This window comes from Sylvia atricapilla, chromosome 3 (assembly GCF_009819655.1).
Source record: "Sylvia atricapilla isolate bSylAtr1 chromosome 3, bSylAtr1.pri, whole genome shotgun sequence".
Lineage (NCBI taxonomy): Eukaryota > Metazoa > Chordata > Aves > Passeriformes > Sylviidae > Sylvia > Sylvia atricapilla.
Window position 1 is genome coordinate 93,125,232 of NC_089142.1, and position 16,901 is coordinate 93,142,132.

General features: G+C 36.4%; 1 protein-coding gene across 1 annotated transcript in view; it reads right to left on the reverse strand.

Moving 5' to 3' along the window:
• USH2A (usherin) overlaps positions 1 to 16,901 on the reverse strand; it is a 377,078-nt gene that overhangs the window by 135,385 nt on the left and 224,792 nt on the right. Inside the window, exons 39-40 of the mRNA XM_066316187.1 lie at positions 4,030 to 4,180; positions 3,719 to 3,861 (exon numbers count right to left, since the gene is read on the reverse strand). Coding sequence (XP_066172284.1) covers positions 3,719 to 3,861; positions 4,030 to 4,180 — 294 coding nt within the window. The remainder of the gene's footprint in view (positions 1 to 3,718; positions 3,862 to 4,029; positions 4,181 to 16,901) is intronic.

Sequence of the window (16,901 nt, forward strand, 5' to 3'; positions counted from 1 at the left end):
CATCAGGAAGATTTAGGAGGATCACAGAATCTTATAATATCTTGAGTTGGAAAGGATCCATCAGGATCATCAAAGCACAACTCCTGACTCTGCACAGGATATTCCCAGGAGTCACACCATGTGCCTGAGAGTGGTGTCCAAATACTTCCTGAACTCTGTCAGGCTCGGGCTGTGAACACTTCCCTGGAGAGTCTGTTCCTGTATCCAACCACCTTTTCAGAGAAAAAAAATTTTTCTAATACCCAGTCTAAACGTTCTGTGACACAACTTCAGGCCATTTCCTTGGGTCCTGTCATTGGTCACCACGGAGAAGGGATCAGTGCCTGCCTCTCCCCTTCCCCTCATGAGGGAGTTCAATCTGTGATGAGATCTCACCACAGACTAAGGCTTTTCAACCTGGGACCAAAGCATGACAGAGAAGCACAGCATAGCACTCCCTATGATAGGAATAATGCTTCCCTGATTTGACAAGAAGTAGCTCAGCAGATACATTGCAGGAGCTCTTTTTTGTTTTTTTCAATTGCTTTTTTATCTCCAGAAACTTCATATGTAATGATCTCCAGTGACTACTGTGTGCTTTGCCCTTACTTATTGTGAAGAAACACTGGGCTGGCCTATAACTTAATTATATATAAAAGAGATGGACTTATAAAAAATAAAAAATTGGGCTGCCTGCTGGGTAATTTGCAAAATCTTCTTTTCCAGCTAGTGTAAACCAGGCACTTTTAAAAGGGCTTTAGTAAGAACTCTCCATACTGGAATTGTACACTCACCCACAGAACCGAAATGCAGCCATGGCAGATAATGTGCTGGTCACTGAGATGTTCTGCTGTATGCAGCTCACTGGGATGCAGACAGGTTCTGGGGTGTTTAAAAGCTTATAAAAGTAACAGGAAGCTTTTCTTTAAATTTGAATTTTTGCTATCTTAGAACTTGTCTAAATCATGCTGTATTTTCTTAAGCACACTACAAAAAGCATCCTTCTCATTTGGAAGATATCCCTCTGAACAAAAATTACACCAATTGCATTGCCATCAAACAACATAAATTTGCAAGTCCTAAATCTACACCATAGGAATCCTGCAGCTGCCATTGGGGAAGCTTCAGATAACTGTAACCAATGTCTTTGCAAATCTCAGAGAGCTCAAAGGCTCCCCACAGCTAAAGGGAAAACCTAACTTTTATCTCCTTTATTGTATCTAAAAGGTTCAGATTTATTTCTGCATACAATATATGAGATTCTGCTCTCAGTTCAATGGTATATACTGACCTCTCAGTGCAGTGGTCTTTACACTGATTGCAAAAGGGCTATCTGAAATTTACATTCAAGTTACTGAAAGCAAGCTCTAATTCAGAAACTTCATCAATTGTTTCTATCTGTAGATATTCTGGCAGTAAATAGTCTGGTGGTATACTTACCAAGATCACTGGAACAAACATCTTTTATTAATGCATGTTTAGCAGGTTTTGAAATATTCATAGTTATGTATATTATTGTTATCTGGCATGGGCAGGTTAGACTTTAAAAAATGCATGGAATCAGTTACTAGTGTCACAATCATCTAAATGGAAGTATTTGAAAATTCTTTATTGCATGTTTTTCTTGCTTTAAAAAATACCCCAAACCTACTGATATGTATATTAAGACATTCCATTGTCAGATACAACATAATTTTACGGCAGCACTTGCTAATTTTTCCCCTAACAATTCCCAATATCCTCCTATTTTACCAGATATTTATCATAAATTAAATATAGTACATAGATATACTGTGAAATCATCAGCTTTTATTACTGGAATTCTACTGACTTTAAAAGTGGATGTGTTGATTCACATCTATTGCCGTCAAGTGTATGTGCACACATGCATATATTTTATGCCTACAGATACTTTATGCTTTGGTGAAACAAAAAATTACATATATTTACTGAATAAAATTCAATAAGGACATCAATACAGATGTTCAATACACACATTCAATAAGAACAAGATGTGTGCAGACACACATCTAGCTCAACAGAATAAGAGATATAGGAAATTTCCACTAACAAATTGCACTTTAAAAAGCTGAAGTCTGTTGGTTAGCAGGGCCCGGAATTAAGTGTACTTCTGCAACAAACTGTCAGTATAGGCAGTTTCACAAGAAACATGTTGAAACCTTGACAAAAATACTGTTTAGACCCAATGACAATCATTCAGTCTTAAGCAATTGAGCCGAATATCCTTTCACAGATGGCAGCTCTCCACAGTGACACTGCAGAGTCCTCTGTCACCACTGAAAGTTGGGTGGTTTTTTTTAAATGACAAGGGTTGTTGGATACTGTTGCATCTCCTGTGTAGGTTTTCCACCCTACCCCTAACTCCTCAAAAGAGAATTTTAAAATTGTACACCTACTACTTTGCACAAAAATAATTTTTATATCAGTAACAAGTGATGCCTTTTAAATGTACTTCTGTTCTCCTTGTATGTGAAAAGAAACAGTATTGTGAACTATCAGACCAGGGCCAAATAATTATTGCAATTTGAACAAAATAGTTATAGGAGACTGGTTACATTTTCACTATGAATTCAGACAAGTTCAATAATATTGTATCCACTTTCGCTAGCAAAAAATGTAATGAAATAACTGAATTTCAACAAGGATTGCTACAGGTAGATAACACAGCTCTGGTATCTAAAACCAAGTTCAGAACTTGCATTTACTTACAGGTAATGTGTTCATAGAAGCATTAATACCTTTGGAGGCTAAATGAATTTATCAGATAAAGTTCTGTTGTGAATAATCTGCTCAGCTTCAAAGAAAAATGCTTTACAATTGTGAGAAAAAACATTTTCTGCTCAGTGTTTTCTCAACGTAGACAGCTTTCCATTTAGAGAAGGGACGAAAATCAAGTTGAGTCACCAGCACTGATTATTTGCTAAACCAATGTTAGATATCCTGCTACCTGATACAAGAAAGCTGATAGCTCAGTTTCTTAAAATAATAAAAAAAACGGCTGGAAGTTGTTTGTTTTTTATTTGTATTATGAACAACAAGCTCAAATTTTGTCATATGTTTTTGCTTACATATTGAATCAGGTGCAAATCTTATCCTGTCAAATAACTGATTGTACTGGTACACTGAAAGCTGGTTACTAAATCAAGGGACTGTTGAAAAAACTGTGGGGAGTGAGTCTGGAAAACATAGAACTACTAACAATGGAAGTGATGGGATTGATAATGACAAGCCCAATTTCAGACCAGTAGGTCACCACTTTGAATTAACAAAGATCACTGGGAAGGAAAAGTTCTGTGATAGCTTGAGTATTCTCAACACAGAGATAAGACAACTGCCATATACCATTAACTTCAACTTATTTTCTCTGATATGACTGAAATCAGAGTAAAGTCCCTGAATATAAAGGAACATCACTTATAAAGCTGTATTTACGTGTATCTTGAACTCACCATATGTTGCTGGAGGGATATTCTATACAGAAATAAGATAATCCTTCACAAAATATGTATGTAAATATCCATATTTTTAAATGTATATATAAGACAACAGATACTTGATCCTTTAGGAGTTTTTACTTCAAGTTAATTCTAGAGAAGGAAATACATTACTGCTATATAACTGAGAAAGCTAGATAACTCAAAGAAATTAAGTACAATGGCCGCTGGACTGTTATTTGTATTTTCTGCTAAAGGAAGCTAAATAAGATCTGACTGCTTACTGTCCTCTGCTGTAGTCATTGAAGTCCAGTTGCTATAAGCATTGCCATAACCATTGGAGGCAACCACTCTCATCTCATACTCAGTGTAGGGTTGCAGGTCTCCGACCCTGTGCCGTAAGGAAGCAGTAGGGTTGGGAAGCAAACTGCAAAGAAAAACAGCACGAGTTACTTCAGAACACATCCCAGCATGGCAAGGAAGACTAAAACATTATGTCTTGGAACAAGACCAGCCACCCTAAAGGTGAGCTGTGTTCAAGGGAAGGGGGCTCTCTCGCTCAGCAGTGGACATGGTCTCATTGCGCTCCGCGTACTCTAAAATGTCACCAGCAGAACGCCTCCGCCGCATCTGGAGTCGGTAGCTGGGTGTGCCTGGGGCATTGTTGCGAACTGGTGTAGACCAGACAACCTGAAGACTGGTCGGAGTGGCAGATGAAAGCCTTGGAGGCATCACGCCATCTGGAGCTGTTGAAAAACATGGATGAATTAGAGCAGAGAAAACCATGGAGAACATATGCCGCGTGGAAACAAAATGCTCCATATACTGGAAAAACTGTTCCTCAGGATCAACAGTAATGTTAACATGGTCCATTTAGTTTAACATTTTCACTACTGAACAATGCTGCTTCTTAATTTTCTTCTTTCCAATACGTGAATATCATCTTGCTAAAAGCAAACCTCCAAACACCAAAAGCAATTCAGAAGCAACATATTTTCTACCACCTGTTCAAATATTATATACTTCGCCCTGTGCCCAGCTCTGCCACCCTGAGAAGCTAAGGAATTGCTCACATAAATGTTACCCAGCACGAGTAAAATTGATCAGAGTTTTTAATCATTCAGATACCTTCTCACCCTTATAAATTAATAATTTAAAAAGAAAACAGATGAAATGTTAAGTTAAGAACATCTTTAGGTAGAAATCAAAATAGATTCACTGGAGTCTCGGTCTCAAGCCCACTGTTTTGTTAAGGAAATTAATTTTTATGAAGTCCAAGGAACTGCAGATCTGAATGTGTCAGGAACGAAACCACCAATGACCTTTAACTGCTGCAAATTTCACTGCATGCAGTAAAAAGAACTATGACAATTTACATCTGTGAGTTTATGGCTTTGCTTTTTCTTTAACAAGAAATCAATCTGTTGAAGAAACTTTCTGTATTTAAACACATCTGTAACTTTTATATATAACACATCTGTAGCCATATCTCTGTAGCTCTTTTCTAGAGTTAAAACACTGGAAAGTTACTGCCTTTGTCATTTAAACTCTTGTATAATAGTTTTGCTTTTCATGGTCCAGTTGTTACCATTTGCTTTTTTCCTTTGGTCTTTCCAACAGAAATTCCTTTTCATTACCGTTATTTTCTTCTTGTCTCTAGTGGAGAAAAACCAGTCTCACAGATCCCTAACTTAAAGTGTAGTTGTAAGCCTCAGGGTCTAAGTTGCAAGTTTTAAGATGAGCAAACAGTAATTTACAGTAAGCTTTATGATTTTCATTTACCACCTTTATATGAGGTGGTTACTAAGAGGGAAGAAGCAGACTGTGTGATACACTGTCTGAGTCATTCTCTCCCTGAGACAGGTAAAAAGATGCATCAACTCCAAAAAAAAAATCAGTCACATGTAATTGTTTTTATTTATACTGATACATATGTTAACAGATATGTGAACTAGCATCTAATATTTTTACTCTGATTGTACTTATATCTGGGGCACTTCAACATTTTTCATCTCCAGATCCAAACTATATTACAGAGAAAGGCACAAAACATGTCCTGCTTCAACCTAAGAAACTTGTTCCCTTTACATTAATTTCAAGGTCTGTCAGGTATCACACAAAATTTTTACTAAAAGGTGGTTTCTGGAGTACAGGAGTTATCAGGTATGTCTTATAGTTGTTTTACAGTCCTCCTGGTTTTTTCAGGACAAGATGAAGTAGAACAGGACCTTCAGCTTCCCTCATTCCCTTCTGCTCATCTCTGACACCATGAAAAAGAAAACATATAATATGGAGGCTTGAGCCAGCCTGACTGCGTTTGGATGTTCCTTCCTGATGCTGCTATCTACATCAAGCAACAAGATTCCAGTAAATCCAAAGTAAACCTGAAAATCCTCCTGTTTCCAAATCCAGAAAGTGTCTGAGACTAACGTAATTCATGGTCTGCAAATCCCATGCCAACACCTTCAAGGCCAATAAAAAGCCTGTGAGCACCTTACCTCAGAGGGAAGAAGGTGGCTGGCTTAACTTAAACAGCCCCAATATCCCTCCAGCTCCAGCTGAGCCATCAAAAACAAACATTTGTACACCAAATGTCTGCACATGACATTCACTTTCACAATAAAGTGGAGAACACATTTATTTACCTTACATACATACATACATACATACATTGTTCTGTTTAGCAGCAACATAAGCAGAGTTGGATTTAAGTTGTGCAATAACAGGTTTTAAAACTTATGGATGTAAAGTACAGTACTCAGAGGTATCAAGGCATTATTTTGGCATCCTTTATAAGGTGAAGATGAAGGTTAACTGAGACAATATGAGAAAGATGGTGCAATTAAAGTAAAAAGTTTTAGTTTAGAGTTTTAAGTGTTTTTCTAAGCAGACACCAACAGAAAGAGTGAATATCCCTTCAAAGCAGGGTGCTACTTCATTTGAAACTGAACTGTCTGCAGATTAAAATGCACCAGTTTTTAAAGTTCACACAGAAATCCTACACTGCAAAAAAAGCTACATCTAAGAACAAATCTATTTAGTTTAGATCTAATCTAACAAAACTAAGTCGGCTAACTTAGTAATTTGGCCAGGAAGTCAAAGTTCACATTATTGAGGGGAAAGTGTGAGGCAACTCACTGAGGAGGCAAAAGTGTTAAATTTATTTGCAGTTCTGTCAGGACACATCACTTCACCTTTGTCTTTCATTAACCAATCTGTTAAAAGGAGATAATAATACTTATCCTTCTTTGTAAAGCTTACTGAGATCTACAGAGTAAAAGCTCAGATTAAGCTTTACGTATGTATAGAGGTGGTTATTATAGCGATACAGGAGTGTTCATCAAAAAACAAAGATGTAGCCGTCTAAATGTCAATAACAATTCCACAGTGTGGATGTTATTTTAACGGAGTAGGTAATCTCAGCTAAATGTTCAAATCTCTTCTACCAACAAAAGCACAGCATAGGGAAGAGTAGAACATTTGGACAAATCTCTACTGTGAAAGTCGCCTGATCCGTAGAACAAGCCAAACCCACTACTTTCAAACCAACATGTTTCCATATACAGCAATTGTGTTTATCTGCAAGGCTTCCTGTAGCCCACAGAGAATTTCCTCAGTGATGTACTAGTGAGTATTCTCGAAAGGAATGGGGCAGGGGGGCAGAAGGGAACAGCAAATAAATTGTCAAGTCTCTGCTGAGTCATAATGAGAAAGGTGCTCTATTAAACTAATCACGATTTGCTCATTAAAACGGCAGAGCACTTACCCCCCAAAATGGTAATTCTAATTTGCACACAAAACATCCTCTGACTATTTCAAGCATTCCTCATCACCAAGGTCTTCAGTGTAACATTTCCCCCAGCTTAACCCTTTTTATCCAATCCATATCCCCAAGAGACTCCTTACTACCCAAGTAATAACTGGCAACAAGCAATAATTCTACTGTGAATTTCTCAACAGAAGAGCCATGTATCTATCAGCTTGATATATCATCTTTAAGATGCAGTGTTGTTCAAAAATCTCCCCTCGAGCTTTAATATGACCCTCAGGGGGCAAGCACTCCACTTGCAACCTACTGAATCAACATCTAGCCCAGTAAATCCTCACTTAGCGGGGCAGAAAGTCATGCTTTGTATACCAAGAGACTACAAAGGCAGAATAAAATATTTAATCAGATGTCAATTCTAATCAAATAATTAATAAACAATTCCACAAAACAATAAAAACTAAAGACTGTTTCAAGATGACAATGATACATTGTATTCCAAATACTCAGGTACATGCAGATGGATCAAGAAAGATCTGATCCGTCTTCAGCCAGTAATGCTAAGCAGCCTTTGAAAAGTGTTTCAATTTTTTGCCTCAATTTCTTTATCTTAAATAACATGTGCAAAAATAGTCAGCTTTTTAAGTATTTGTTTATTTTAGGACAGCCAGTATTGTGTGAAATGACTGTGCTTAAAAGTTTATTCCATGCTGAAGGTTTATTTTTTTTCTGAGAGGTATTCATTATATTTATAATAAGGATTTATCTGAAATGTAAATTTTCTGAAAGTGGACAACTTTGAGCAGGACTATTAAAAGGCGAACTACTTTTAGGACAATAAATGATTATTTAATTATAAAAATGTCTCCATTATTAACCCTTCATAAGAAGAAGAAAAGCCAGCAGAGCTTGATTACATATCTATAAAATTCATGCAAACTCACACTTTTAACAGTGATCAGATACACTCACCCCAATGTATCCATATTATCTCCAGATAAGCAGCTAGAAGGGTTCAGAGCTATGAATACCTAACTCTACAATTTGCCACATCTGCATATATAAAATGTTTAGCATTTGTATCTTATCAGAATATATTTCATACACATGGATGCAAATGATAGCTGCAGGGATTTAACTACAGGGGAGGAGGAAAGTAGGCTCTCCAACATATGTACCAAAACAGCAAGGAAAAGTTCCACTCAGATTGCCTTTAGATGTGTGTCTTGCTCTGTCATGACTACTCTTCCTCTTTTCTAGGTTCAAGTCACAAACTCCACTTCTTTATCTCATTGTAGTGTTTGTTTAGGTACTCCTGATTCATTTTCTATTTTCGGTGCCCATACAGAGATCATCTTATTATGGCTCTTTTTATGGCAACCTGTTTGGCATGTTGACATTTTCTCAGGTATGCCTGTTATCTAGTGGTTTGCTTGGCCCAAATAGTTCCAGTCATCACTCTCCCCATAATTCTCAACTTGGGCATGTATTTTAGTTTCATTTCAGAGAAAGACAGGCCATGATGCTGGGCCATATGTCATCACTAGAACAGCATGCTAGTTATAAACCTTTTTCTCTTGGCAAAGCAGAAGATTGCTTTTTTCTGTTTCTTATCTTCACAGGCTCATTGAAGTTTACTCTGGCATGGTTTTTAACTGTTTCCCCATTATTTTTCTTTCTCAGCACATACCGAATATAAATTAGAGTTGTTCTTGTTTTTTTCACTTAATATATATGTGCAACCATGTTATTTCTCCCACTCTCAATGACTACAGAATGCACAGAATATTTTTGGATTTTCTTTCTAATTTTATAATTTCACTGCTGGATGTTTTCAGTTACAGAAACAGCTCCATCTAACAAGACATATACCAAGGACACCCTTATTCAATGCACATCCTTGCAGTTTGGAACACACAATGTGAAAGGTTCATGGTGGCCCTCTTGCTTTCCCCTCTCTGACACATTTATCTTGGGAAGAAAGGAAGCTGTATTTTGGCAAAAAGCAAATTGAGAGATATAAAGAAGTAGCTTAAAGCCGTTGTAAACTTAGAGGAAGTCCAAACTTGTTCACACTTCATGTTAGTGAAATTTTCTTTTCAGAAGTATAATATAAACAGGGCACAGAGAAATATCTTGTTCTCTCTTCATGATCCTGTTTTATACCTCTGCTCTCTGTAATAGTAATTTCATTTGAAAAAAAAACCAGTTTTGTAAATCTCTTCACTTTCAGCATTAATCTTTAATGTGATTTGCATGGGACAATATCATTCAGAAAAATGAAACTAAGATGTTTGGGGAAAATCTAAAATTTATCTTTATCTGGATTGAGTGTGCAAGCTCTAATTGTGGATTTTTCTGCACTTCCACTGTTTGGTACTCCTAGCTGCAGAGCATAGTTATAGTAGGGTCCTAAAAATCAACTTGGACTTTACTCTATGACCTGCAGATCAGAAGTTCAAGAGAATTGCCTTTTGAAATCCCAAAGCAGACTACTAACTCCTTATTAATATATTCCAGGAAAAAACAAAACAAAAAAATCAGACCTTCCCCTCCTTCATGTATAACCTCAACATCGACAACCTGGGCATGGGTCTCAAGTGGAAATATATGTAGGAGATGCTCCTTTCCTAAATGTTACATTTCACTGAGTTCAAGACTATAAAAATGTCTTAGACATTTGTCACCTAATTTTTCCATAGGAAGTAACCTGCCTTCCTTCCTTATGTTAGGTGGAAGTTTGTCCATCTTACTCAGCAAGAACTCTATTAAACTCTAAAAGCTACAAAAGAATTCCAATAAGCAATTAACTGAATCATTAATGATTTTAATACCTGTAGTAAGGACATTGGCTAGCATTTATAACTGCCCAGCAAAGCAAATTCAGACTGTTCAAAAGGATGGCAAGCCAATATTGCCATATAACAATTTTTTTTATTTTTTTTTTAATTCTGTGAAGAAAAACCATAAGGAATGGTATTCTGAAATCAGGCAGAAACTGCAATTAAACAAACAACTCTTTCTGGTTAACTGTGACTCTGGCTACCGGTAAATAAAATATCTCTGTGAAATAGCTTTAAGAAATTATCAGATTTTCTTGTTTTAACTTAGGTGGACCAATGTGGCATAAGCAGCAGGAATAAGATCCAACTTCAGCTTCCTGCATGAAGCAGGTTTGGAGATTAAGTTTGGGAGTTTTTTGAGATTGCATGTCTATTATTATTATTATTACTATTGAAATTTCTTGTAGCTGGTTTTTTAGCAGTTTTGGGTTTGGGTTCTTTTGTTTGTTTTTATAAAGTCAAAAGTCAAATGAATTTGACATCATCTTCAAAATGTTATGGCTTTATAATTAGTATCTGGCATCAGAAAGCTATAACCAGAGGCAGGCATGGTACCTTCCACACCGATGGAAACTTCTCTGGGGAGATTCTTTAGATTGCTAGCAAGGAACATCTTGGCTAAATAAAAATCTTTTTATTAATGTTGATTCCAGAATTTCAGAGGAATGCAGGGTGGCTTTTAAGCTTGTAGCTTCTTGTTTGAAATGAAACAATTCTTAGATAGTTCTGGAAATCCAGAGACTCTCCAAAAGCAACAACAACAGCAAAAAAATCAAATTTTATCACTCATGGTTAGAAAAAGTCCAGGAAAGAAAATTTAAACCTATGTATTTAAAGGAACAATAAGGATAGATGCATCAGAATCTTCAACTTCGCAGAAGTTTTGGAAAGACAGAGAATGTTTCCTAGGACACATATTTCTGTGTGTCCTGGGAAACAGAAGACACAACAATGGGATTAAACTTCTGCAAAAAACTTCTCAAATCTCCATCAGACTAAACAAATACTTACCAAAATTGAGATAACTTACAATTTTGAGGAAAGAAGATGGCATGAGATGATTTCCCAATTAACTCTTTTTCAGCCTAATAATTCTCTAAAGGGGACTCTAACATCATAGAAGAAGAGAAAGTTAAAAGAAAAAGGAGAAAACACACAGAGATTGTGATGTTAAAAGAAGCAAATGCTTTGTTCTGAAGCATAATCTGTTAAAAATTAATTTTTAATATTGATTTATTATCTGACTGAAGGAAAAAGGATAACACCAGACACTCAAAACCAGAAAGCACCATTCTACTCGAGCAAGTGGACATGGCTTCTGCAAATGATTATTAACTATACACGGTTGTCAAACATTGGAACAGACTGCCCAGGGGCAAGGTGGAGTCACCATTCCTGGAGGTATTTAAAAGGTGTGCAGTTGTGGTGCTCAGGGTCACAGATTAGTGGTGGACCTGGTCATGTTAATGGTTGGTTTTGATGACCTTAAAGATCTTTTCCAACCAAAGTGATTCTATGATTCTATACCTCCATCTAAAATGGCAAAAGAAACTAAGAAAATATAGCAACCTCAGCTGAAAGGTAAAGCAAATGGGATAAATGGGATACTGGAAAATATGTGAACATTCTCACAGAAATAAGAAGTGTCATTAAATAAGAAGTCTCTTCCTACTGCACTCCTGCAGCATGGATGTGCTGGTGGACTGTTAAAGAACAGTCAACTGTTGGTAGAAAAATCCAGTGTTACCAACTGATGTGTATTTTGACAGAAGTCTCACTTTATATATCTCTGTATGTACAGACTTGAGAACAATGCAGGGGTGCAAATAAATTAGTTCCACAATAAGGTTATAGGTAGTTATTTTAAATCCATAAATTTCTCTGTGATACACAATAGATAGTGTGAAATACTACCGTTTCTGATGGAAACCAAGCTTGAGAGTGCCCATAAACAGAAAATGGATCTGACAAGATGACAGATTAGCTGTTGTTAGGGAGCCACTACACACAGTTGGTGGTGTAGTCTTATAATACCTTGCATATCCTACAGGTATGTGTGAGATTCAGGTTACTGGACTACCTTTTGACCACAAAACAACTGCAGCCAGAACAGACTTCCTCTCAAATTCTTTCCTTACTTGCAGAAAGAGTGTCCCTAAAGTTTCTGCTCCTAGTAATCAAGGCGTCACATATCTGTCTTTTGTTCACAACTACTACTGAATTCTTTATGATATATATTGTAATCACAGAAAGACTTTGACCCATTGTCAAAATGAGTCAAAAACTCCAACTTTACAGATTGGGCATCTCATCTTTGCTTGCAAAAAATGTTGTTTACCTCAAGACAGTAGAAGTCACACCAGTAGACTACTGAGTGCATAATTCTTTGAAAATTGATTACTTAAGGTTCCATCAAGTGTCTTGTAGAATTTTGCTTCCTGGAAGTCTGTTTCAGTAGCAACCACATTCTCACAAATGGAAGTTTAGAAAAACCAAACCAATAAAAAAAAAAAAACCTTAACAATGCCCCTACCCCCAAGAATATAGTACTTTGCTCCAATCTTCACGCTATTAAAAAGCATATTAACTTTTCCTGTTCACTCGAGTTGGGCAAGGCTGAAAACAAAAATATCAAAGCAACAGTATCTATTAAGTAGAAACTCTGGTTTGTGTGTCATCTTAACCTGCTTCTCAATTCACTCTACAGAATTCAAAGCATACAGACTTTGAAGTAGACTATATGCTATAGTTTTTTTCTGCAAAGTATAGTATATGTCAGATTCAGACAAAATAGCAAAAATGACTGTATATTTTATTAAAAGCCTATTTTTATTCTCTCTCTCTCTTTTTAACAAAAGTCTAATTTAGTTGTTGTTCCCTTAGGTACGAGGTACACAGTTCATAATTCATTTGATATAAAATGTCAGTTTAGATTTTTGCACTCCTTTGATAAATGAGAAAAAACATGTACATTTCAATTTCCTTCTACGAGGTTTCACTAACAGAAGCCTCCCTCCCATTGTGCTGCTCAAAGACCTTTGCGTTAAATTAAACATCAAGATTCAGAAACTGTAGGGAATGATATTTCCAAGACATACAGTACAAATACATGAGGCTAGGAAAAAAGGTAATGATTTTTCCTACCAGTAAAGTGATGTCTCCCAAAGAGCATCTTTGATCCTTGAATTAGTTCTCAGTTATAATTTAATATATCAAAACTGTCAGCAGCTTTCCTTACATTTAAACATAAAGTGATATAGTCAGCTCCACAAAAAGCAAAATACAACATTCAGGGGCTTTGCTCCCCCCACCCCCAACATGTGCTTGTGACTCTGAAGTCCATCAATATTAATGAGGAAAATCTGTGTACATCAAAGGAGACAGCAAAGAATTAATTTAATTGTATCTGTCATCAGCACTAGTATGTAGTGTTTTTTCCTATATAACCAAATCCTGCCATTGATCAACGTGTAAAACTCTCAGGGGTGTAATCTGCACAATGGAATAGAGAAGAATCAAAAATTTAGTTCTGGAAATAAAACTGATATAATTAGGAAAAATACCAACAAAACACTGTGTATTATTCTCTTATGTAACACATGAGGCGGAGGCTGACAAATCTGCACCACCACATTTACAGAGTAAACAAGAATTCTTATCACTCCTCCAAATGCCAACTGCAATGCTATGGCTGTCACTTCACGTTATGGTCCAGTCCAACAGCCGCAGTATCAATAAATTAAGCTGTATTAGAAAATAGCAATAGGATCACATTCTGATGCTCATGCTGAGCATCAGCACTGATGAACAACATACATCCAGAGCCACGAACACCCAGAATTCAGCACCTTCTCCTCTTTTCCTCTGTGTTGCTGCTGTGCACGCTCCCTCACCCCAGCCTGGGAAGTGTCATCAGCTCCATGTTACAACAGCATCTGCTCTCTTTTCCCCCCATTAAATGAGACTTCACCCTACACTCAACAGCAGAGTTTCAACAGGACAGATGGACAGTATTCTGCATTTCCTGCTTAAGAATCCAGAAATTAGTACACTGCCCAGCAACTGGGAGACAAGATAAATGATCCAGCTCTCCTTTTTTCCCCGCCAGTGTTCTAACAGAGAAAAACTATGAAAGAATATGAAAGGGAACACCTCCATTGCACCTAACTATGGCAAAAAATCCCTGACTGTTTTTAACCCATCACAGTTCCCTACTAAAAATAGTGTTTCAATTGACAGAAATATGATCTAGGTGTTATATACTGGAGAAAAAATATTTAATATTTAGGGTGAATAAAAAGGAATTCAGGCAAGACTATTCCCACACAGAAATAATCTGTTCCAAATATACAGCTGACTTCTCTGATGAATAGGGTAAAAGGATTACAACCTTTTATAGCCAAGCCAGCCACATATGAATGTTCATACAGCATTATTAAGCAGCTACCCATCAGTTAATGCCGTGTTCTAGACGTTTTTAACAAATAAGCCATTTATATGAATTATCTCTGGGCTTCATTTCTTTAGATAATACTGAAGAATACATAAATTTATTGGAATTGGTGGTAGTGTGTCAATATACAACAATGAATTATCTGCTCACAAGTATTTTTACTGAAAAGACCTTGATTACTATCATCTTGTTCAAAATCAGGTAGTCTAATTGATTAAAAGTCATTGCAACACCATCATGCTTGATTGAAACCCAAACCAGGCTGAATGTGGTCTGCCTTCTGTGCCACAAGATATTTCAGAGCATTTACCCCAAAATACATGTAGCACTACTCATCACAGGTTGAAGTAAACTAAATACTTTGGCAATACTTACTCTCTAAAATACAGATTTTCTTCAATCTTTTGACAAAAAAGTAAAGGGCCAGAGGAAACTTCCTCTCCTTTGTTTTATTTTTCAAACATAGGACTAAATCCTCAACACATAAAATTTACAGCTGATTAATTCAGATTACAACCACCAGCTGAGAATTTTGGACAGCAGTATCAATTTCTTATGAATAACCCTATCAAATAGGCTACTTAGTATGTAGAAGCACTCACAACTTCAATGTAAAGAAAACAAGAGAAAAGTATTTTTTCTTTATATAATACCATCTCTTCAGTTATTCCTTTCTTTATATATGTATTATTACAATTTTTTAATCTTAACTCAGTCAACCTGAATGCATGCATTTTCTCTGTACGCACTGGCTGCATTAAGCTATGGTGACACCTTTCACAGAGAGGCAATCCCCTAGCCTAAGCTAAGAGACAAGACAAAAGGCTGACAAACTTTGTGACATGTATATAATACTTTTCAGCATGAGGAGGATTATAAAATTTTCTTTTACCTTCTGTTGCTAACACATGCCTCTCTGTCTGTAAAATGGGAATAGCAACCCTCAGTCACCTGGAGGCCTACTGGAAATCTGAATTAGCAGATACATTTATAAAAATCATAAAAGTAAATAGGTCAGTATACAAACAGTAAGGATTAGTATCATTCAATACTGGACATATCCCCCTGTAACATGAAATTCATTAATTTCCTTTCTCATTTTACTCAGCTGGAATTAATCTAAGAGCAGAGTATTTCTTTGTCAGAGGAATAAGCATGATCTGCATAGAGATCCAAAGATAAAAAAAAAAGAAAGCAATTGTGTATACATGAACATGCATATACTGATATGTCATATACATTTTTGTGTGTGCACCTGCATGTACATGCAGTCACAAAAAAAACATTCAGAAAGAAAAGAACAGTGAGGAAAAAGCTGTCAAATTCCAGGAATCTACCATTAAGGGCTAGAGACTCTTATACTTGCCTTTGTCAAAAGAAAGAGGATAGCACACACCAACATTATAGAAACACCGGAGGAGAAGCTCTGTGACTCTAGTCACTAATTCTCACTGAACTTCCATTTTCTCTCCTATTCTGCCTTTATAGAGCAGCTTATTTCTCCTCAGGTACTCAGCCAACTAAACTAAAGTTAACAACATAGATGTAACAGAACGAGAAGTGCTAGACTAAGAAAAAGTAGGGAAAAGCCAAACTTAAAATAATACCAGAACAAATAATTAGCTGTATGAAGGAAAAATACTTCTTTTCTGCAAAGCGTTTTAAAAATTCAGATATAAAGTTTCAGATATTTTTAATTCAATCTCAGATCCTTTTACAAACTACAGAGAAAACTCCCAAAATGTAGTTACTAAGAGTAATTTTTTTAGCTGTATATAGGACCAGCAAAAAAAAAAGGCAAAAGCACTTGTATGGCCATGATGCTTAAGAAAGACCATCTCTGATACTTCCCTAGCTAAAGAGAGGAAAAGAAAAGTGATTTGATTCTCTGTACATTTAAACCTCAGCAAGGTCTTCAAAAACCCTTTAGTTTTCACCCCCATGAAGCGTTTTTTCCCTAATAAAAAACATGACAAAACATGCAACAGGGTGCCAAAACTTTGCTGGATGTGTACAGAGTTCACTGCAGGCAGAGGAACTTCAAAACCTCCTGAATGTGCAAAGTGAAGGCTCATGACTTCAAACCTTGCCACTTTACTGAAATGCTTTATGATCACCGAGCTAATTTCCATAATCTAGACACTTCAAGTGCAGAAAATATGGAATGGTATGACCAAAAAACTCTCAGCAAAACAAAGAACAAACAAAAATCTCACAGATATTTGCCTCTGTGGACAGTTAATGAAAGTGAAATTTTATTCCAAAACCTTTAGGGCCAGGAGCTGTCAAAAAAAGAAAGCATAAAAACACAAGCTTTTTAGAAACACAGTGCAAATCATCTCAGCAAAGTAACACAAAAATTGATCCTATTCCTAGTACTTACATATATCTGGAAAATGGTTCTA